This window comes from Aythya ferina (genome assembly GCF_964211825.1).
Source record: "Aythya ferina genome assembly, chromosome: 8".
NCBI classification, from domain to species: Eukaryota; Metazoa; Chordata; class Aves; order Anseriformes; family Anatidae; genus Aythya; species Aythya ferina.
Genome location: NC_140304.1, coordinates 29101405 through 29124417, shown reverse-complemented (window position 1 = coordinate 29124417; position 23013 = coordinate 29101405). Strand labels below are relative to the sequence as shown.

General features: G+C 41.3%; 1 protein-coding gene across 19 annotated transcripts in view; it reads left to right on the top strand.

The window, feature by feature from the left end:
• Positions 1-23013, top strand: part of DAB1 (DAB adaptor protein 1) — a 402811-nt gene that overhangs the window by 324990 nt on the left and 54808 nt on the right. For all 19 annotated transcript variants that reach the window (XM_084527899.1, XM_084527898.1, XM_084527895.1 and 16 more), the window contains 2 exons: positions 20236-20375; positions 22295-22393. In XM_084527899.1, coding sequence (XP_084384025.1) covers positions 20236-20375; positions 22295-22393 — 239 coding nt within the window. The remainder of the gene's footprint in view (positions 1-20235; positions 20376-22294; positions 22394-23013) is intronic.

Sequence of the window (23013 nt, the reverse complement as noted above, 5' to 3'; positions counted from 1 at the left end):
GGTATATATACTGCACATATACTGTACCATCATGTCTTCCTTTGGTTCTTGGGGAAGAGCTGAAGTAGAGGAAGTCTGAGCTGATCCCGTTTACTGTCAGCACGCTAGGCAGAATGGTTTGGCTGCCTGTTGGAATGGACACTTCTAGCAAAAGTTCTTGAGCAATGTACAGGTAAATGTTTCTTGTAATCAAGGCCGATTAAATTACAGTCAAAAAGATGTCCCTGCCCCCTTAGGCCCATCACAACCTTGTTCTCATCTCAAATTCTTCCAGCCTTTCCAGAGAGGAAAGGCTTTCTAATCCCCAAATAATTACGCTAGACAAAGAGCTATTTGTAGGGAACATCTTGTCTACGGAAAAGGGATCACAAGAAATCACTGTCCCTAATAAATTCTCCAGCACTCTGTGATTCAAGATTCTCTGGTTGTCCTTGATCTTAAACCACAACTGGGTCTGTGAAGCTGCTAGGGAAAGGTTCCTATGTCTACAGAGACACCTCCTTCCTGGGTGATGGGGTTGAAATTTAAATCCTAAGCTGTGTTGAAAAAGGAACAAGAACTTTTAGAACAAACTCCCAAAAGAGAGAGCGGACTTCTTGTAAGAGTTTATATTTGCCCCCACTCCTTGGCTACCTAGGTCAAGGTTGTGCAGATACATTTACCTCTACTTAAAAGACCTGAATCCTCCAGGGATTTGCACCTTTTCTTGGCGTGTAGAGCAAGGGTTCCACCTTCCTGTCACCACCAGAAAAGGGGGATGATTCTGATGATTGTGCTGCTGCCCTTTTGTAGAGTAGCTTAGTGACTGCAGAAGTAGGAGGTGAGAAAACCAACAGGATCATTAGTTCTTTAAAGTTCCTTTTTTTTTTTTTTCTTTAGAGCTATCTCTAAGAAAACATTCTGAATTTCTTGGCTATTATTTCAGAATTCTTCAGTATTTGTGGGGAGCTTTATGGCACTGACAGTAAAAATAAACAAACAAAAATAACCTAGACTATTTTATATATCTTAAAATATTTACTTGTTAGCAGAATGCCCACTAACACCCAGACTGTCTGCCCACACCTATTCCTGTTTTAAGGGAACATGTCTTTACTACTGAAAACAGAGAAATTAATCATAACTGGCTTGTTCTACAAAACACACTCCTAGGGATAGGGAAGGTCTGATTTTTTTCCCCTTCAAATAAGGAAACTTAAATTACTTAAGGGACTACTTAGCTTCCACTGGTGCAATTAGATTAATGTAGGAGGAATCTTGATTTATTTCCAGAGATGAGTGTATGTTTCTAGGTCAGTAACTCTATTTAGAACAAAAGATCTTAAGGTTTTGTAAAATAAATGAGACGTAGGGCTAGGTGTGCTACTTCTCACTTGGATTTTGGTTTAGTGTTCATAGGGTTATTTTTTGCCCTTTTCTTGAGAAGTGGCATGAGTCTAAGTGTTAAAGTTCAGAAGTAATAAATGAATTGGGGAAAAAGGGGAAGTAGTAATAAAACCATGATCTTCATTTGCGTTGTCACAGGAGTGATGTCAGTCATTCTGAACCAGTACCAGAAGGCAGGAAGGGGAGAAATACAAAAGCAGTGAGGTTTGTTAGCAGTACAGCACTGTCCAAAGCAGCAGAAACAAAAGTGAAGGACTGAAAGATACAAGGATACTGAATTACTGGGCAATAAAACAGCTGTGCTGATAAAATCAAGTGATGGACATGGAGGAAAAAACAGTACTAAATTTATATAGACACAGGTGGGCTCTCATTTCACTATCACCATTTTGGGAATACACCTGTGAGTTTATTCCTACAAAAATAATGACCACGACACCTTCTGTATGACACAAGTAGAGATTTCTGGATCTGGCCCCTTTTATGTAACTTGGAGAATATGTCATAAAAGATGCAAATTTTATCAAACAAAACAAGATTGCGTGTTGCAGTGTGTACTACTGGTTTGGTAATGCATCTGCTGACATACAACAGAACACAATTATTAAAACTTGACTTTTTGGAGAAATGAAAAATCAAAGAATTATTTGAGCCTCTCTTTGTATATACGAGATGCCATGCAAGACTGAAAATTAACTAATGTTTCTTGTGGAAAAATATCCTCTGGCAAACTGTTAAGTGTAAATTTTGAGGAAGTTTTATGTCTCCATGCTAGTTAAAAAAGAATCTTCTTTTCCATTAGATGCTCAGTATAATAAACTTTCTTCCTGATAGCTAAACTACCCAGGGGAATTTATGGTAAATGTTGGCTTAGAAAACAACCTCACTCCTAAAACAGCTCCAGCTCTTTCTCTCCCAAGGATCCCTTGCTTAGTCCGTGAACACTAAACTGTGAACCAGTCTGTTGCCCATCTGCTGGAACCTGCTGCCATTTACAACCACTTTTGAGTGCAGTTGCAAAGATTTGTGACTGAGCTAATTACCTGACAATATCTGAGTTTACAGCCTGATAGTTAATTATTCTGTGTATGCCATGTACTGTAGTCTACATGTAAACAGTCGCTGGCAAGCAAAATAATCCTCCACAATAAAATGGAGAGTGTTCTGAGAAGAATTCTCTGTTTGCATCTTGGGAACAGGGTGCTCTTTGTTATGTTTCAGCTTCTTGGGGTATTTTATGGGGTATTTTATAAGGTGACCTGTTAACACAGAAGCATAGTTTATCCCCATTGGTAATAATGCATATGCAATTGTAGTCTGAATACTAATCCTGAAATATAGTTTAGGGTCCTTTTGTATTCATGATAGATTTTATGAACCTTTTTCATTGCTAGTGATGTCAGCAGAATCTTTCTATTGAATTATGGATTAGACATTTAATCAAGGTCTGTGCATTATTATACAAGTCTCTTCTCTGTTTTCTCCTGAAAAATGAGATAAAAAATGAGATTCACAATGGAATCAAGTGAACACCTGATAAATAAAATTCAACTTTGCATCTCATATCTCTAACAACAAGCAGATAGAAAACAAGAGGTGTATGTCCAGCAGGCAATTCTACTGAAAGCCAACGATATTTTTCGACATCAGTACGGAAGGAATACAAAACACAGGCTTATTTTTGCTGACTCTGATGCACTGTTTTGTGGTCGCTCCTGCAGGTGTTAGTTTTAAAGCATATGTTTGTCCTGGTGCTTCTATTCTCAGCATCTTGAATCACAGTTGAGAAGTGGCTACATGACCAGTTCAGGACCACCGGGCTCTCCGGTTTAGCAATTACATCTTGTTTTTTCATCCAAATTATTTGTCCAACTGTCTTTTAAAACCATTTCCATGAGTTGCTAGGATACATTTCTATAAATGGAAACTGTTTACACAGCCTCAACATGATAAATCTTTGTGTTTCACTTGTTTCTTGCCAAGACTTCATTGTAAGGCACTGCTGAAGTTTACCAAGCTCTGGAAATTGTCATATAATCCTGCTTCTTTGTTTGTTATAATCAGAGAAATACAGAGCTGATTAAATGAATCTTGTTTTGTCTACTATTATTAACTCCTTTGATGAGCTTTACAGCGACATTATTCCGAAGGATGTTCAGTCTGCTCAGCCCTGACCAAGGCACCTCCTCACCAGCTGATAAGCAAATGTTACTGGACAAGGTAGTTATAAGCTAAATAAGCCTGAGAAGTCTCACTTTCATACATTTCTACAATCACACTCTTGCTTTAAAAATGAAGCGAGCAAGAGCTCTCAAGCCTTCTTGCAAGCTTGGAAAAATATCTGTATCCATTGATTCTTGGATTATACAGAAAGAAACATGTTTTACTGGCTTACGCGTGGAATCCTTGGAACATGCTAAGACTTTGATCTTCTTGTACTCTAGAGTTTGTCTTTGAATTAATTCCAAGTGTCATCAATTTTCTTGTGTCAGCACGGTTGTAGCGTGGTCAAAGGGTACAGGATTTTCCTGGGACATTCCATTCAGGTGGCCACTGCCTTTTTTTTCCCTGAGATTTGTGAAAAGGTGAGATCAGATAGCTTGAAACAAAGTCAAACTCAAAAAATGTGATCCCAAGAATCAAGTTTTTCTCATACCATCTGCTGTAACTTTCCTTGTGCAATGCTAATGTTGGGTTTCCTAAAATATAAAGTTTTTATATATCAGTAATCTTTTAACCATAAAATCTGTACAATATAAATATTTTTGACATATGAATTCATATTTTAATCTGCTGTTTCAGGCTCAGTGTTGATGTTTTTAATGTCAAATAGATTTTATTTTTGTGGTATCACGTAGGAGGGTGGTTAAGACAGAATTGGCATTTAAATTTTAAAATATTTTTTCTGAAATGGTTGGTCTGAGATTAGTCTTATTAGCGACTGGTGTGATTCTTTCAAGCCAGTCCAATAGGCAGTTAAATAATTGCTACGGACATAATCAACAATCAGATTATATTGAATGCCTGCAGACTCCACCAGAAAGGTCTAAGGGAAAACTATTAAAGATGAAACAAAACATAGCATTTAAATCCTAGCACGAGAAGCAGCCAGACAAAGGGAACACAGATCGCGGTTTGATTACCCCCGCAGAAAAATAATATTTGGTATTGGTAATTGAAAGCATTTAAAAGTATGAATACCCTCTTTTCTTTTTTTTTTTTTTCTTTGACTAAAAAGGTGTTTGACAAACCATAGCTGTGTGCATATGTGGTACCTCAAGGAAATGTGAGAATAATGGCTGTAACGTGCACAGGTCTTTGTCTGGATCCTGGAGGTGCCAGAGAAGTAAACTGTCAAGGGCAATATACAGCTTCTTGGTATTTCAGGGTGGCCAGAAATGTGGTTGTTTTTTAATATATATATATATATATATTTTTTTTTTTTTCAAAGCTTGTAAAAGTAGCTGCATGGCTGACACAATACAGAGTTTCCTCCTTTAATGATTTTTTTTTGGATGCAGCCTTTCTATCTTGGTTGTTTAAAGGCAACCTGACGATTTGTTGAAATGTGAAGGTGAAAGAGTATCAGAAGGTCTTGTGTATCTTTATTGGCCAGGGACAACTTCTTGACTGCAGAAAGTTAAAGCCTTTCCTTCCTCTCTATTCTGGAAGCCAAATTCCTGTATGTTACAGAAGTATATGTGCCACTTCATGTGACCTAGGTGGAGAACCTGCATGTAGCCCTTATGCCTTTTGCCTCATGTTGTGGTCATTGGTTGAAGGACTCTCTCTTCATTTTGGCTTACTCAGACATTGCTAGAATGGCATAAAAGAAAACGTAATCAAGTGAAGAATTATGTTCATCACATCTAGCTTAGAAATGATAGCAAAATACATTTTTCTGTTGCATTTCCTGGCACAGTACCAGGAGATGAAATGTAGGCTTGGGCGATGTGTAACTGGGGAGGAAAGTTAAAGATTTTACTTCTACCAGGCCTAAGGTTTAGAGGGTATTTTATGTGGATATGGTTGGCAAAAAGTGGAATCCAATGTGGGGCTTCTGATAAAAGCAAGTATGGGTAGAAGAAAAGAAAAGCCCCCAGACAGTCTGGATGCTGTGGGAGTGTGCCGTGGAATGAGGAAAAATGTGACCGTGGAGACCTTTTCTTTTCCTGCAATAGCACTGAAAGCCTCTGAGGTGCTGTTTGCTCCTGTCTTGATATGATCACCTCATAATAGATGGCCTTGGTGGGTACTGAACTCTTCCATCTCCCCGTCACTGCAGAAGCGTTACCTGCAGCTTTTCTCCCAGCTTGGTGTCAGTCCAAATCTCTCACCAGAACAACAGTTTCCTTGGGAAACTGATTAAAAATAGTAGCAAAGAGGAAATAAATCCAATTCTGTTAATACCCAGTATGTTACAAGGGAAAAACATTATCCATGTCTCTGGATTACCAGAGTGTTTGAAGCTGCAACCATAATTTCGATGTATTTTATTTTATTTTATTTTATTACATAAATATGACTTACTCAAAGTATGTTGAATTATGAAGCTCATGAATAAATATTTTGACATAATCAGAATTATATGGCTAGAAATTGACCTACTTTGCATGACAGATGCTTGAGAGTCCCCTGGCTAATAGCACACCAACCTGGCAGAGCAATGCCCTATCTTAGAATACACTAAGATGCTTACAGACATTAAATTACTTGTCTGTTGGTTGGTTTGGTTTGTGTATTTTTTTTTTTTCATGGAGATTAGACATGGTCGATTTTGTTTGTAAATGGGTAAGTTGTAGGCAAGTTACTGAGAAGGCATTGGGTTGCAGCCCAAAGAGGACTTGTGCAGCATTTGATCAATGCTTTCAACACAGTCTTGCAAAATACTTAGTGTTAGAAATGGCCAGAAAAGCTTCATGGTACCAGGGATCAAATAACTGGAGGATCTCACTAAGTAGACAGATCTTAAGCTCTTTAGAAGATGATCAAAAAAATAATAATAAAATAAATAAATGAACGCACAAGGAATAATAATGTTTTAGAAGTCTGGCAATATTTTAATGATAGATTCTCCCCAAGGCTGTTCTTAATGCCTGTGTTGATTTCAGCAGACTGATTTTATCTGCATGTCCTTAAAGTTAATATGATAAGGGTTTTGTACAGGTTAAGTCAATACAAAACTCAGACCAAAGAATAAAACAGTCTTTACCTCCTTTTTAATTTATATGCATTTTTTGAAGTTATCTTCCTTTATTTTAAAGTAACAACACAAGTGATTAAACAGTTTAGGTGCACTTTGCACAGAATGTAGTTTTCAGGCTTCATAAATTTTTGTTGTTCAATTCTAGCACAAGACACAGTACTGCTTTCTATTTTGAAATAACATTGCTTTTTCTTTTTAATGGGAGAAAGGTAACTTTGTCTTGTCCCTGTTTCGGGGAACAAAACCCTCTCCTCTTTTGTATCATTCATGCAGTGAAGAGTAACATCATATTCTGCTTCATTAGCTCCTCTTTTCAGCAGCTGTTTTCTCCATTTTTGAAGAACTTCTATAGATCAACTTTGTGCACACTTTTTCTCCCCCAGCCTTCAGAGAAAAATGATTTTACTCCCCTGTAATGAACCCTTTTTACCACAAAGGTAGTAGAAATGCATGTATAACCTTGGCAAATGTCTTCTCTTTCAAGCCTCCTCTTCATCGTACTCCTCTTTGATGCTGAACTTTATTGGTAGAGTTTTTCAGGCAGCGAGGGAATCAGTTTTAAATCGGTGAGGTTTGGAGGACATGGCTTTGCAGCCTGGGGTCTTGGGAAACTCCACCAAAGGGCAAGGGACAGAGGTGGTTATTTGGCTGGTTTGTTCTCGTCACCCTTTTCAAGAGCTTCTCGCTCCTGTGCAGGGTGCTTTGAGGGAAGGTTGTTAGAGATTTCATTCTGGTCACACCATTCCTTCACCCCGTTGTGTAGATACTGGACTGGTCTTCATGGCTAGCAAATTTGTTAAAATGTTGAACTTCATACAAATTCTGGGAGCACAAAGCACTTGGCTTTGGCCTTTTATGCTGTTTCCACTGGCAAACCAACAGGCAGCTTGGACTCAACCACCACAGGTGAGCTTGGCAGGCAGCTCGCTCCTCAGGCCCTTACAGCCCAACCTCTTTACCCAAGGTCTTGAAAAATGACTCCAACTTTTCCCAGTCGAGTACTTTCCTTTCCTGTTCCTTGCAGTGATCCGGTGGGTTTTGATGGTGGTGGTTTGGCTTTGTTGCATTTTATTACTTTTCTGGCAATGCTGTTTCATTCTCAGTTTCCCGAGTTGCACCCCAAACACTGGCTCCTGAGCAGCTGGTTCCAGAAACAGGAGTTATCCTGATGTGCTGGTCCTCAGTGGCACACGAGGAGCTCAAACCCCAGTCTCTTACCTCTGGAATTCGCTTTGGTGCAGGAGTGTTTCACTTCTTATTAACGTTTTGCCCAAGGGTGATTGCCGGCAGTAGTCCTTTCATTTCTGCCTCCTGCTGCTGCTTTGACAATAGGAACGGCAGCAGGAGGCAAAAATGAAAGGACCAGATTGAAAGAAGCACTTTGCCACTGTTGTAATTTTGAAATTGATGGCGTTTTTTAACCCAAAGTCTCAGGAAAAAAGCTGCTTTTCTCTTTGCCTCCTATTGTTTTTCCAACAGGGAGAGACATTCTCTGATGTTGCAGAGGCAGTGGGAGGCCAAAATGAAAATAATTTTCTTCCTGAAACATTGGATTGCAAAAAGTGAACAATTTCAACAGGGATCTAGCGCTTTGTTTTCTTGTTGACTGCCATGTGGCGAATACTGGTATTTCTGTTTGCCTGTAGAAAACAAATAGCAGCTGCTTCTCTTATTGAATTAACATCATCATAGGGTAATTCCGATACATCTACTTACTGTGTGTTTTTAACATGTCATTTTCATTCTTCCCCTTTTTCCTGCGCCAGAAGAGGCTTTGTAATGTGGATACCTAATTCCCTTCTGAGGGAGCCAGTCAGGGAGCAGAAGCGTGGGCTCTGCCCTCTCCATGGACAAAGAGGATGAGTCAAGGAGAAGGGTTGCATCCCGAGGTAGCCCTAGCACACAGCCCTGATTTCATCCACTTTGCCCCAAGTGCCATTTCTGTGGGTGCACAGAGCACCATTGCATTGGGAATCCACAGTGTTGGCAAAAGAGTAAAGTTTAAATCCTTGAATAATGTCCTTGTCCTCCAGCTTTAGTTGTTTGGTGCTATTGCTCTTTTCTTGGGTGACTTTCATGTATGTAATTAGTTATCTTGAATAAAAAGATATTTCCCTTATTGAACATGTGAGAAATTTGGGGATGCTAATCGGAGCATAACCTTTTCTTAACTTGCTCTTTTTACACTCAGAGAATTAACATTTATCATACAGCAGCACAAGAATTTGGCCTTTGTATGAAGTGAACTGATTCTTCACCCTTTTTCTGTCTTTATACACAACAAAAACTAAATTTTTGATAAACTCATCAACAGAATATATTTGTATGCTTTGAAGTATTAATTGTGAATTTACGTTTCTCGATGTGATTTTGGGGCACTGCGTGTAAGTGCGTGAAATGTCTTGAGTCCGGGATTAGTTAAAGTCTAATTAAAATTGTTCCTGAAAATTGCATTTTTAAAGTCAGATACAGGTAGATATATAAAAGTGGCTTGATTGTTTTCATAAGGTCTGAGCACTTCTGGTGCTTGAAGAATTAAAGAGTCGGGGATTCAAAAACAAGATTACAAACTGATATTTGGTCACGTACCAAAATATTTATTTAGAGTGCCATCTTTAAATGCTCAGCTTTTCAAGTTTTGGCTACCTTTTCAGCTGCTGCAGTGGAGTTTGGAGTTCGGTTTCTTCTTCCCCAGCCGGTTCTGATTTGGTTGGGAAAAGACACATTCTGGCATAACTGAACAGCTCCATTTAGACTAACCTCTCCTTGCTGCTCTGGAGTCTTCTCTAGAGATTTTTGGCAGCAGATGATATCTGCTGGTTGTTTTGCTTAGGCATATTAATGCAGCCGTAATGCATCCCTTCGTTTTCAGTGAGTCTGGGCTTTTACTGTGCACCTGAAAAATTCTGTTTGCTTATTAGTACTAATTAAGGATCACTATGAAATCAAAATCACAGAAATACAGAGATGGAGCAAACATTTTCAATCACCTTTTATCAAAATCATCTCTCTAAGAAACACGCGTTTTCATACTGAGATCCAGGCAAGTGGGTAAGGAGCAAACTGGTCGATGACCCTGTTTTCCCAAGGGCTACACTTACTTGACATTTTGATGTCTACTTGATTTAAACATTTACCTAAGCTTTGAAACGCTAGCTGGGCAAAGTTTGCTGAACTGTCTTGTCTTTTAAAGAGGAAATTTCACACACAAAAATGTTTTGTCCCTCCGCCTTTAGTTGCACAGAAAACATAATTTTCATTTTTAATCTCCTAAGCAGAAAAGGGCCCACCAACTTTCCCTTGCTTCATTTTTGTTTCTTCCCTAAAGCTTGCTGAACAAGGCCGGTACCCAAAACGCAGTTTTATTGCAGTGTCTTTTTTCAGTTTCTACCAGAGTAGAGCCTGGGATTTTGGCAGCTTCTGCTTCTGGCCTGTGGAAAGGCACCTTACAAAATGGCTCTCCAAGATTTATGAAGACTTGCATGGTACAGGGGCTGAAAGGAAGTTTAATTACATTCAGCTTTTGGTCATTTCTGCGTCTGACGATGTGCCCGTGTACTGTCATCTCAAAGACTATCTAAGAAAATAAAATTGATCAGTGAGCCTTCTGGCTAAAGCTAAAATGAGTGCTTTGTCATCTGCCCACGGAGCGTGGGTGCTCAGTCACTGTCAGCTCTGGCGTGCTCGCCCTGAACTCTCTAGCACTGAGATTTGTCCAGAAGTTTAATCAAACATTATTTTATACTGAGGCCTTCTCTGTAAATAATTGAATTCTTCTTTTGCCATACTCCCACATAATTCTTTGCACTATAAAGAAATAATTTAATCTATTCCGTGCTTTGCTTTGGAGATGGTAAAACGTATGTGTTGTTTTGTCCTAGCTCGTGTAGAGCACAAAATGTTAGGATAAAAACTTGACAGCTACAGTTGCTGTCACCTTGTGAATGACATCTCTACTCATAAAGCTCTGATCAAAGGCAGCAAATAGTATGGAAACATCTTATTTATATAGTAAACTCGGTTCTGAGAGTGAGACTGTGTAGGTGTCTTCAAGTACCGTAATTCACAGGCTAATAATGCCAGGAGCCATAAAATCTCTCAGTTGGAGGTTACAGTGAATAGCAGTGCTAACAATTGGGAAATACTGCTGAGATGATAGGCTGAATGATGATTGAGTTTTCCTGGAGAGCCCTTATTGGTGTTTAAAATAGTAGGTAATGTTTTTAGCTTTAACTGTAATGGATGTTCCTTGAGCCTTCAGAGCAGATTTTGTTTCACCTCTTTAAACGGTTTATCATTATCAAAAAGAAATACTCTGTCTTAAAATGTTTGTGTTGCTGTCAAAAGTGGGCATTTTACCTTTTTCTGAGCAGAGGCACCACCAGGACGGCAGCACCACTGGAGCAGAAGGGAGGCTTCCCTCAGCTGCCTCGTGTTAGGGGCTCATGTGCTCCCGCTGGCACTGCTGGGCACAGGCAGCTCCTAGGAGGAGGTAGGATTCTTGGTAAAAGGAGGTTTAAAGGATAGTTTGCTGAAGTTTTATGTTGTACTGTGGAGACAGCACTTTGTTAATGTAATAGACACCAACAGAGTTCTCTTGTTGACCCTACAGCACGGAGGTAGGTAAGGTAAGCTGAAAGTACTCCAGGACTGCAGACATTTCAGCGTGCCTGTGAGGTGGTGAAGGGAAAAGTTTGCATCCATCACATGCCAGTTGCACTCATACACTGTAACCAAGAGTTTTCGGTAGGATCCTATAAAAAAAAAGACGTACTTATTTCCTTAAAAATGACTAATTGTAAAAGAAATTTACTCAAGGAACATTGTTAGAGGAAGAGAACACAGGTGGTGACTTAAAAAAGTGAAAAGGTTTTATTTTGGTATCAGATTCCTAGGTGCAGCACAACGTTTTTGGGCAGTTTTGCTCCCAAAGTCTTCAGCGACAAATGCACAGTCTGACAGCTTGGAGTTTTCTACCTGTGACAGAGAAGTTCAAAAATGAGATTAACAGGAAAACTTGGATTTATTATTATTATTAGTTTTAGTTTTAGTTTTAAGATCCGGTGTAGATATACTGCTCTGAAATATGTTATGCCTGTGAAAGAGTAGTTGTGCTCCCAAGGTGCTGTGGTCTTGATAACAAAATCCATTCCGTGGTGTTTTTGGGCCTTGGGCATCAGACCTGTGGTTCTGGGCAGCCATCGAGAAAATGGTGCCAGCAAGGAGAATAACCTGGCTGAGCTGTTCCTGATTCCTTCAGGACCTGCTTGTTGTACTGAAAGGTACCTATAATTATGTATATTTTCTCTTTAACACCTGCTGCTGTACTTTTTTTTTTTTCTTTCCTGGGGAAATATGTAGTTGATTAAAATTACGGTGAATTTTCTTCAGATAATTGTTCCCAAACGAAGCCATGCACAGTGTGTGCACGCATCTGTGCAAATACACAAAAGTGTGGATAAACATATACGTGGGTATAGGGGCATGTATAAGCACAGCTAAGAGGAAATCTCTCTTTTTTAGCAGTTAATCCACCAGTCCTCAGTGTGTGCGGTGCCTTGGAGGTCACGCTGCACTGCAGTGCTCTGTTCGGTGTTCTCCTGCACGGCGCTGCTATAAAAATGCTAATTGTCCCCATGAAGATGCAGGCTGTTTGTAAGTGCGTATATGATTGTTTTGCAGCCCGGCGAGATGTAAGGCGGTGTTATTTCAGGTTTATCATTTGAATGTGTGATGAATGCAACTTTGACAGTTTATTAGTCAGAAAAGGGGGCAGAAAAAAAGACGGTGCTGTGTCGTTCTTCAGTGAATTGATTGCCAGGAGCATGTTATTGACTTTGGTGATAATATCATTATATATTTTACGGTCATAAAATCAAGAAATTCAGATTATGCCTTGAGGGCTTTACACATTTAAATAAAGGATATAGCCATTTCCAGGGCTATTGGTTTAGATTGCCGGATGCTGTGAGGAATGCGGAGTGTGCTATGAGAACATACAGAAAAAGCAACAGTGTGCTTACTGCTGTGATGCTTTGGTTTATTTTCTTTTTTGTGTTTATGAAATACCCACACTTACAACCCCCCTGGGAGAATGCATAGAGTTTGCTCGATGTCTTAGCATATTAATGCACTGCTCGCTCAGTGCTCTGTTGGGCCAGGAGCTGAAAGGAAGCGCCATCTTTGACTTGTACCAAGAGTGAGTCTTCCTGAAGTCCCCACCGAAATTCACAGCCTTGGAAGGAAATCTGGAGTGAGCTCTGGTCTGCATTTACATTACATGGAGTCAGATAACCTCATACAAATGCAGCTCTCCAGATTCATACCACAGAACCAGCAGCCCTGGGCCCACGGCTGCTGGGGAGAGCACAGCACAGGCTGCTCAGAGCTGGATTCACTGCAGTGGCTCATTTTCCTCTTGGGCTGTATAAGAGGAGTTTGAGAAGTTGTTCAGTCACATCTTGGGGTTGAAGGCACTTGAGGAACTTGGGTTGAGTACTCAGAGTTCGGGGTTCAACTCTGGCTTGATGAAGGCATCTTAAGGTAGATTGCCTTGAATGAAAATGATTGAACGCATTTAAAACCTCATTTATTACTTTCACAGTAGGTTTACTGAGATAGATAAAATACCTTAAACCGGATTGTGATGATGAGGCTCTCGCTACTTCAGATGGAAGCTCAGAAGAGCTCTGGGGAGTTCTCGTGCTCGTTGGGGCTGCTGGAGGTCCAAACACAACGTTTTGGTGCTGCACCAAAGGTCATGTTCTTCCACGTGGGCAGGAGCAGTGGCTCCAGCTGGAATGCATATGGCTTGAAGGGGAACGATGACATATATAGAAGTAGATGAAGTAATTAGTCATACATTTACATTTACAGGGCCTCTGAGGATTATAAATCTATATGCAGCAAACTAAACATTTCTTTGCCTGTGTCAACAGTGGCATGGTTTCTAACTAGAAGCGATCACCTTTCTAAATAGAACTTGTGGGGCATTGGTGTTCTTCTTGCCTTTATATTTTTTCTCAGTGTGGGGCATGAAAACTAAGTTTGGTTTCATTTTGGACAGTAAGATGCTTGTATTCAATTGCAAACAAGTGCTTGGGATATTTGCTTTGTGAAAAGCAATTTATGAAGGCAAATGATTAGTGCAAATGAGAGCAAAATTGCCATTGGTTTTGAAGTTTAAAAAGTTGAATAGAAAAAAATAATTTCCACTCATTTCAGAATGGTTTAGTGGTGCTGGTAGCCTGATGAGGATTGCTAGGCAGACCCATCCTGCACAGGGCACGGTGGGCAACTGAGATGGGCATCAGCTCCTCACCCTTGTGGTTTCAGTAGCTGTGGTGGTCTCTGTAGTCAAGGAATTCTAAAGTGGGATCTAAGGAAATACATGTTGTGGAAAGAAGTACTTGTCATTAAATACGTGTTCTAATTTGCTCTAAAGTGTTGTCTAGTAATGATGTGAGACCTCAAGCTTCAGTTTTCCTTAAAATCGGCGTAATTGGTTTGTGAATTCCTACCTTCCTGTCCTTGAGAAGTTATTTCTGGTTTGAGGAAGGCAAGCTGAGAGCAAAACCCCAAGGTTTTGAGGTGCAGCTTCTCGGTGTTGAGCACAGCTAAGCTCCAGCACACAGTACAGCACAGGCAGGGAAAGGCTAGCATGCCAGCAGGTCACACCAACACGGGGTCTGCAGCCAGGAGAAGATGGACCCCACTTGTTACACCAACAAAAAGGGGCAGCACTTTCCCAGATGGGTTTCTGGCACATACACAAACCACGGTCTGGTGGTTTGATGTTAGCACCCACCCTCCTCTACAGCTTAAGAAGAATTACAGCCTCGTAATTCAGGCATCTCTTATTTATGCAGTTTCAAACACAGAAAGGATCTTGTTCATGAACTGTCATTTAAAAAAAATAGATTGTTTTTTTATGATGAGACGTTGATGAGAGCCTGGACAATCTTCCTTATCAGTGTCCAGTGTGCAAATGAAGCATTGCCCCATGTAAATCTCATATCCTGTGAGGGCAATAAAATCAGCTGCACTGATGGTGTTTGTCACACGGTGATTTACCAACCGGGGCGAAGTTTTTCAGTGCAAGTTGCAGCATCAGGATTTGGAAATCCAGTATGAACATAGATCGGGGGAGATCGGGACTTTCACTGAGGAGCAGCAAGCGTTGCAGATGGCTGGCTCATAATATAGGGCAGTGTGCATGTGCGTTGCTTTTTCATGGGACATACTGCTCTAGGGCTTTTATGGCTGAATTTGTAGTCTGTAGTAATTTGCAGTTTCCACCACAGTTTAAAATATTGACATCATTTTCAGGTTGATGATTTTTCCCAGTCATTTATCCCGAAAGCACTTTATCCTACTTAATCTGGGTCATAATTGACATGGGACTTGTGCATAAGCAAACATAGCCATAAGTTGTATTTGAATGGGCTATTAATGTCATGGATTTACTTTCATTCTGAAAAATAGATCAGAGGTTGGAATAAGTATAAATGTTCAAACAACTGGATGAATGCAAGCTGGTTACCGTGACTCAGACCCAGGAAGCACTCTTGAACACTTACGTGCTCAGAGTCACAGTGCTATTAGTATTAGCTAACATCTGCCTTCTGCTGTAATGAAGATGTAAGGTTGAAAATTGTTGGCGAGAAAGCTGTTGGAATTGAATTTTATTTACTGCAAATCAACAGGATATCTTCACGAGTATGGAAAACATACGGAAAAGTCCACTGTTATCCTTGCAGTTTGTCGTGTCTCCAGATGTTCTCCCTCCTGCCCCACACTGGGGGCGGGAAGTGGAAAAGGTTTTCTCATCGTTTTCAGCTGGCAGTGCCAACATCTGCCTCGGCATTTCCCTGAGGCATGCTGTCAGCATTACTTCAGGTTTCAGATTTATCATTTTTGTCTCATTTGTAGGTTTTTGTTTGTTTTCTCTTACTAATATTTTTTATGAAATGCCATGTATGAAATTTCAACCTCTGTTTAATTCCTTTTGAGGGAGCAGGACTGGAAACAAATCAAGGGAAATGGCTGGGTGACCGCTGAACTATGATAGCAACACTCATCAGCCACCTTATTTTTAAGGAGCTCTAAATAAACCATTAAGACATTGCTCTGAGCTGTTATTTGTCATTGAAAGAAATGGTGTTTGCATGCTCAAACACACCCAAAGACCTCCATGTGCTTAAAATAGCTCTACTTTTTAATATTTAGTCCATCACTACTTCGTGGCATGGGCTGTGCTATCCTCTGGGTGAAGGAGAGCCAAAGGAGTTTCTTCATTTGGAAGAACTCTTTCTTGCTCCTACACACTCTCTAGTTTTTTCCATAATGGTATTTTAGAAATTTCAGTTCCATAGTTTTGAGACAAGTTTTTTTATCCGCTTGGTGTGTGTGTGTAACACTAGCAAAGTTGACCCAAGTGTCGACAGCTGGCAAAGTTGGTTTTTTTCTTTTTTTTTTTTTTTAATATAAATGCAAAAGAAAATAGCTTCTTCCTCCAAACTTTCTTTCCTGCTTGCCATAAACTATCCACTCAAAATCAGATTCTATTATTTTTCTTGTTGTTGTTCTTTTTAAAGCTATTTTTCTGTGCTTACATCTGACTTTCCAAACAGGAAGAAGCTGAAGACAATTCGGGCCAAAATTCTCAAATACAGGTGTATAAAACTAGACTTAAGTTTGGTTCATTTTGGGGGACAAAATCTGTGACTAGAGCTCCAAGGAGTTACTAGTATAAATTTCAGCAACTTTGGTCCATGGTTGGGCAAGTGTTTTGGTGGAATGTGTTGGAGCCCAGAAACTTCAAATTCTATAGGATCTCACACTTGGCTCATTTGTGCTTTTGGCGTTTGTTTGGCTACTTGTTTGCTTGCAGATACTCACAGTTCATTGCTGGTGTTTTGAGACCCTAGGAAGAATGTAATCAATTTTAGGAAGACTGATTACCTAACATTTTTTTCCAGCTAAAACACAAAATCACTCCTCTGCAGATACTTGAGGAAGGGTCAAAAACGCAAGAGGTGATGATTTCTCTATACTATTTCTCTATTCTATGTCTTCTTACTGTGGCTTTCATGGACTGCTGTGGTATCATCGTTATGTGGCTTGGTTTAGTCTGTGCTGTATAATATATGTACATTGACCCTAACAGTGATGTGCTAGCTTAACCTGTGATTGCTTTTTTATTAAGAAACATCTTGTGCCGTTATTTAGCTTTGCAGGAGGAGCCTGTGCAAGCCAACACTGGTAGTGATGTTGGTTCTGTATATCTCTGTGAACAGAAAGAATAGGACAAGGGGACAGTATTTATTGTACAGGCTTTAGAGCAGCAATATATTCCTTCAAGAAGGAAATCTTAATGATTTCTAAGATCACTAAGATCTTGAGGTCTCTTCCAACCTAGAAATTCTGTGATTCTGTGAAAGAGTGAAGGGATAACAATACCTTTTGTGGGTTAGCTTTCCAGTTTCATTTTATTTTCAAGATGGAATGTTTTAGCTTTTTGAGTTCTTCCCAAAGAAATTAATTCTAGACATGTGTAGGAGCAGTTTAATATTTTATGCATACAAGGGATTGAAGTGTAAATATGGCCTCATGGCTGAACAATGGGTATTATTAAGTTTCCATTGGTCTTTGTGGGAGAACAGCATACAGGAAATCAGCAGGAAACAGCTAAATGATACTTCATCACAATTCATAGTGGTTCTCAAAATTACATTTTATTAAGAAAAGTTCTTTTATTAAGAAAAGGTTGCACATAGACAAGTTCATATAGCAAGTGTGGGGTGTTGCAGAATTCTCGTCCGCAGCTGATGGCACCATCTGCTCCTCTGTAGGACTGTCCCGTAGGATGTTGATGCATCTCCAGCGGTGTGTCAGGGAGAGGCGGCCAGGAGCGTGGTATCGTGGGCTCATGTCCATGTCCAGCGCTGAGGCTAGCAGAGAAGCAAAAGCACTAACAAGCGAACCCCTGTGTGTTTTGCCACCCCCCTCCTGGGCCCACCCTGTCACCAGCCCCACTGTGATGTGGCCGTGACATCAGTGGGGCTGGTGCCAGTGGCACAATGTGGGAAGGAACTGGGTGTTGACCTTCCTCAGCATGTGGCCATGGAGTCCAGGGATCTGTCCTGTAGAATTTTGATGTGTCATGGGCTCGCGTCCATGTCCAGCGGTGAGGCTAGCAGAGAAGCAAGTACGGGCAACAAGAGAACCGCCATGTCTAACACCAGGCCTCTCCTGGGCCCACCCTGTCACCAGCCCCACTGTGATGTGGCCTGACATCACCAGGGCCTGTGCCAGCGGCAGAATGTGGGAAGATTGGGAGTTGACCTTCCTCAGCATGTGGCCATAGAGTCCAGGGATCTGTCCTGTAGAATGTTGACATGTCATGGGCTCGTGTCTGTGTCCAGCGGTGAGGCTAGCAGAGAAGTACAGGCAACAAGAGAACCGCCATGTTTACTACCAGGCGTCTCCCGGGCCCACCCATCACCAGCCCCACTGTGATGTGGTCTGACATCACCAGGGCCTGTGCCAGCGGCACAATGTGGGAAGATTGGGAGTTGACCTTCCTCAGCATGTGGCCATGGAGTCCAGGGATCTCTCCTGTGAATGTTGACGTGTCAGGGGCGTGTGTCCATGTCCAGCAGTGAGGCTAGCAGAGAAGCAAGTACGGGCAACAAGAGAACCGCCATGTCTAACACCAGGCGTCTCCTGGGCCCACTGTGATGTGGCCGTGACATCAGTGGGGCTGGTGCCAGCGGCACAATGTGGGAAGGAACTGGGTGTTGACCTTCCTCAGCATGTGGCCATGGAGTCCAGGGATCTCTCCTATAGAATGTTGTGTCATGGGCTCGCGTCCGTGTCCAGCGGTGAGGCTAGCAGAGAAGCAAGTACGGGCAACAAGAGAGCCGCCATGTCTACTACCAGGCCTCTCCTGGGCCCACCCTGTCACCAGCCCCACTGTGATGTGGCCGTGACATCAGTGGGGCTGGTGCCAGCGGCACAATATGGGAAGGGGCTGGGAGTTGACCTTCCTTATCGTGTGGCCGTGGAGTCCAGGGATCTCTCCTGTAGAATGTTGACACGTCTCCAGCGGAGTGCTGGAAGAAGGCTGAAGCCATGGTCTTGCTCTGTCCTTTTCCAGGATTCTATCTGTAATAATAAATAATAATAAAAAAAAAAACAGCTGGAGGGGAGCGGCCACCCTTCATTGCCATGGAGGGCCTCTCCTCTCCCTCCTCAGCCCACACTCATCTGGCTACTCCTCAGCTGGACTGTCCGGACTGGCCTGCTGCGGCCCTTTTATAGCTGCTCCCCCTGTGACACGGCCACCGCCAACATTCTGTCCCCTGTGACATGGCCATGGCATCACCAGGACCTGTGCCCACTGAGCAGAAGAAGCGTTAAAATAAAGTAAAATAAAGTAAAATAAAAGTATAACAACAAACAACAGACACTTGTAATTCTGGGGAGGGAAATTCAGCAGCTGTAAGATTGATTTGAAGATCAGCAGTTCAGCAAAGGTTAAAAGAGCATCAAATCCTGCAGGTACTGCCTACCCATTGCCACATTTTAAAGATGTGTGGTACTTGCTGCTGAGATTTGTGGGCTTGAAGGCTCAATTCCAGCAGGAAAATGTTTGTTGTCTGGAGGTGATACTTCACACTTTGGGTATGAAAGATGTCCAGTGCCCAACCCTGTGTCCGCAAGTGCCTGACAGCGCTGAGGGTGTCTCAGCCAGAGCTGTAGACTTGCATCTTCCTTTCTCTTACGTGAACCAAAGATTTTGCCAGTGGCTGTCCCGTGCTGCACACTCGAGTGGGACTCAAGAACAAAACCTGTAAATTATCTTCCATCTGCTTGATTCATTGCAGACTGTTACATCCTCTATAGAGGATGGCAAGAAGATGGCAAGAGGCAGCAGACACAAAGTGAAACCTGGGGGGGGGTTTCCTCTGAACATCAGGAAATGTTTTGGTGCTGTGCACGGGCTGCCCAGAGAGGTGGCTTAGTCTCTGTCCTTGGATGTTTAGATGTAGAGCTTAGGGATATGGTTTAGTGGAGGACTTGTTAGTGTTAGGTCAGAGGTTGGACTTGATGATCTTGAGGTCTCTTCCAACCTAGAAATTCTGTGATTCTGTAATATTCTTCAAGCAAATAACATCATTTGTTTTTTTTTCATTATTTAAATAGTAATAGTGGGAATATTGCTGATATGGTTAGATAAGTTGGTGTACAAGGAAATAGCAGCGGATTTCTGTTAGAGTTTTGTCTGCAAAATGAAGAATTCTCAAGTGTATGGGGATTCAAACAACCCATACAGATCAGAAGTTTTCAGATCCATGAGGTCTGATTCAGGCTTATCTCGTGTTTCTGTAAACCTCATTTGTGTGCAAATTCAGTGCAGGAGATTTTGTATGGCAACAATTCCACTGTGAATTCATTTGAGGTAGTAAGGTCAAAAGGTTTTATTGAACTTGTACATTTCTTCTAATTTTATTCAAATGTTCACATGCTGAGGTGTTGAGCTAGGAGTTGGATCTAATTTGCCACTTAATTGGGAGTATTTATTCATTTATTTGCCTTTACACGCCTGCGAATTTCCCTTTTCCCTTATGTCTTTTCAGGTCAGGATCGCAGTGAAGCCACTTTAATAAAGAGGTTTAAGGGTGACGGTGTCCGATACAAAGCAAAACTGATTGGGATAGACGAGGTTTCTGCCGCCCGAGGAGACAAGTTATGCCAAGACTCCATGATGAAGCTCAAGGTGCAGTGCCACTTTTAATCTTTAACATTACAACGTCAAGGGGAGCGAATTTCAGCCTGAACTTTCACTCATTCTCTTTTCCTGACACTGAATCACGCTCTGGTTAATTATGTATCGAAGTCAGTCAATTGTACATGAACTCCTGGCTGGTATTTCTTATCCCAGTTTAATTTTAATAGGTTGTCTCAGAGTTCAGCAGTTGTTCATGATTGACACCACTGCAATTTGTCCGCAAATTATAAACAACACATCCACAAATTGAATAGTTTTAGTATGCAAAAGGGGAGGTAAACCACTACGAGCAAAAATAATACATCAGAACACTTCATATGACAGTGCTAATCAACTACAGCCTTACCTTGAACTATAGCTCCTGTGGGGACAGGCAGGAAGGGGGAGTGATGGTGTGGGGTGTAGGGGGTGAGCTACAGGGGAACTGGTGTCCTCAGTGAGAGGAGAATGTCTTGTACCCGTAACAGCAGGACTAAAGGGTTACAAAATCAGGAGGTCGTGCCCTGAGAGGACAGAGCATGGGTTCCAGTCTTGGGGAGCAGGCAAGTACAGGTTGCTTATTCATGAGCAAACAGCACAGAGTGACACACATCCCATGGTTCAGCAATCTAAAAGAAAGATCTGGTAGATAATTTACAAATCAGTTGCTAACATTTCATGACAGGCAAAAATTAATCTGTTCTAAAAGGTGTTCTACAGACTTACCACATCTGCCACAATATTTGTGTCTGTTTTGATTGCACGCTGGGTATTTCACATCCTTCCATAGTTCCTAGAAGCAATTTGGGGGACTTGTCACTGTTCTGCTGGGCAAGCCTTTTTGTTTCCTTCCTCCATGGAGTACCATTTTCACACTTCCAAGATGCCAGATACCTGTTTGCTTACTGGCAGGATTGATCCAAACAGTACTGTGAGATGACTGAAACTCTTTAGGGAAGGAAGCATTAGAAATTCCTGTTTGTATGTAAGGCACCTTAGCACTAGGACACTTTTAAGTATCTAACAACAGTTTTAGGGCCAGGAATAATGTTTTGGGGGAACTTTTGACAAATCACTCAATTTTTCTCTTTAATTTCAACGTCTGTGTAATGGAAACAATGACCTCTGGAAGGTCTTAAAACATTTTGAAATTGCAGAGCATCAGATAAAGGCTAAACACTTTTATTTATTTGCTATTTACTATTTAATTTGATTACATTTCATCTTAGTACAGTGTTATTGATCAGGGCAGCCAGGCTCCTGAGAGGGTGGAAATAGGAGATACTATTATAGCTACGCTGCGGAAGGATAATATATGAATTGTGTATCAGCAAGTTCACTTACAAAGTAAAAGCCTGAGATCATGAAAAAAAATACCTCTGTATGCCAGTGTTTTTTACAGTAGATGTGTAGTTTGATTTAGTAAAGAACATTTTTCTTCTATAAAAAGTTCAGTTTGCTTATTCCAGGTAAGTGTGTATCCATGAAGTAAGCTAAAGGCATGGACTTTTTTTTTTTCCTTCACTGCTTGTTCTGTTTTTTTGTTGTTGTTGCTGTTGGCTTTTTGTTGTTTTTTGTTCTTTTATTTTTTTTAAGGGAAAACAGAACAGCTTACAGCTAGAAAAAGTGCTCTAGAAATGACCTTCAGCTTCCATGAAAACAAATTTCACAGAGGATTAGCTAGTATAGGGATTGGAAGTGGGAGCACATTTGCAGTGGTCTGTGGGTAGCATAAAAAGGATGCGCTACCTTGAAAAAAGGGAGGAAGCCAAAAGCAAGCAGGGTACTGCTCCTGAAAAGCCCTTAAGTATTCCCCAAGAGGCGATGAATCGCCCACGAGCAAATCTTTGTGCTTTGCTGTGGGTACCTATCAGAACACAAAACGAGGGGAATAATGAAACCAGCCAACCTGTTCTTTGTTTCTGTAGGGAATTGTTGCTGCCGCTCGTTCGAAAGGAGAGCATAAACAGAAAATCTTCTTAACAGTCTCCTTTGGAGGAATCAAAATCTTTGACGAAAAGACAGGGGTAAGTAAAACGATCGTACAATGGAACAAAATTGAATGTTTTCATGGTTGTTCCTTTAAAAGTATTTCCTAGCTGAACAGTAATATCTCACCAATGTGGGCACACATAAAGCATCTGACAAGCTTGATAAAGGGTTATCATATATCAGAGCAAGCCATTAGATGACTGAGGTGTAAAATGTAGCACGGGGATGCAGTTTATTGTAAAGCTTTGTCCTGGCTACTTCTGCAGAAGAAATTACTTGAGTACACAAATGCTCCTTAGGTGCATAAACAGTCGCAGCTCTGGGTCCAGAAAGGGGCAGGAGAGGATCTGCTTTCCTTCTGCCAGATCACAAAATTGCTTCTTGGAGTCATCATCTCCCCATTTGGAAAAGACTTCAGTGGTCCAAGTTACAGACTGGTACCTGTGTCCGTATGGGTTTTCTTGTCCAGCCTTGGATACTCCTCTGGATGCTGCTCGAGACCCCTTGGCAGTACAGGGCAAATGACTTCTGAGAGTCTATTGACAAGGGATTAGGATTGGGACTGGCTTGGATTGAGGCCTTTGTGCCATGGGAAGAAAACAAGCTAGGACAGGGAGCTGTGGGCAAGCCCAGGAGAGTGAATCTTATTTTCCCC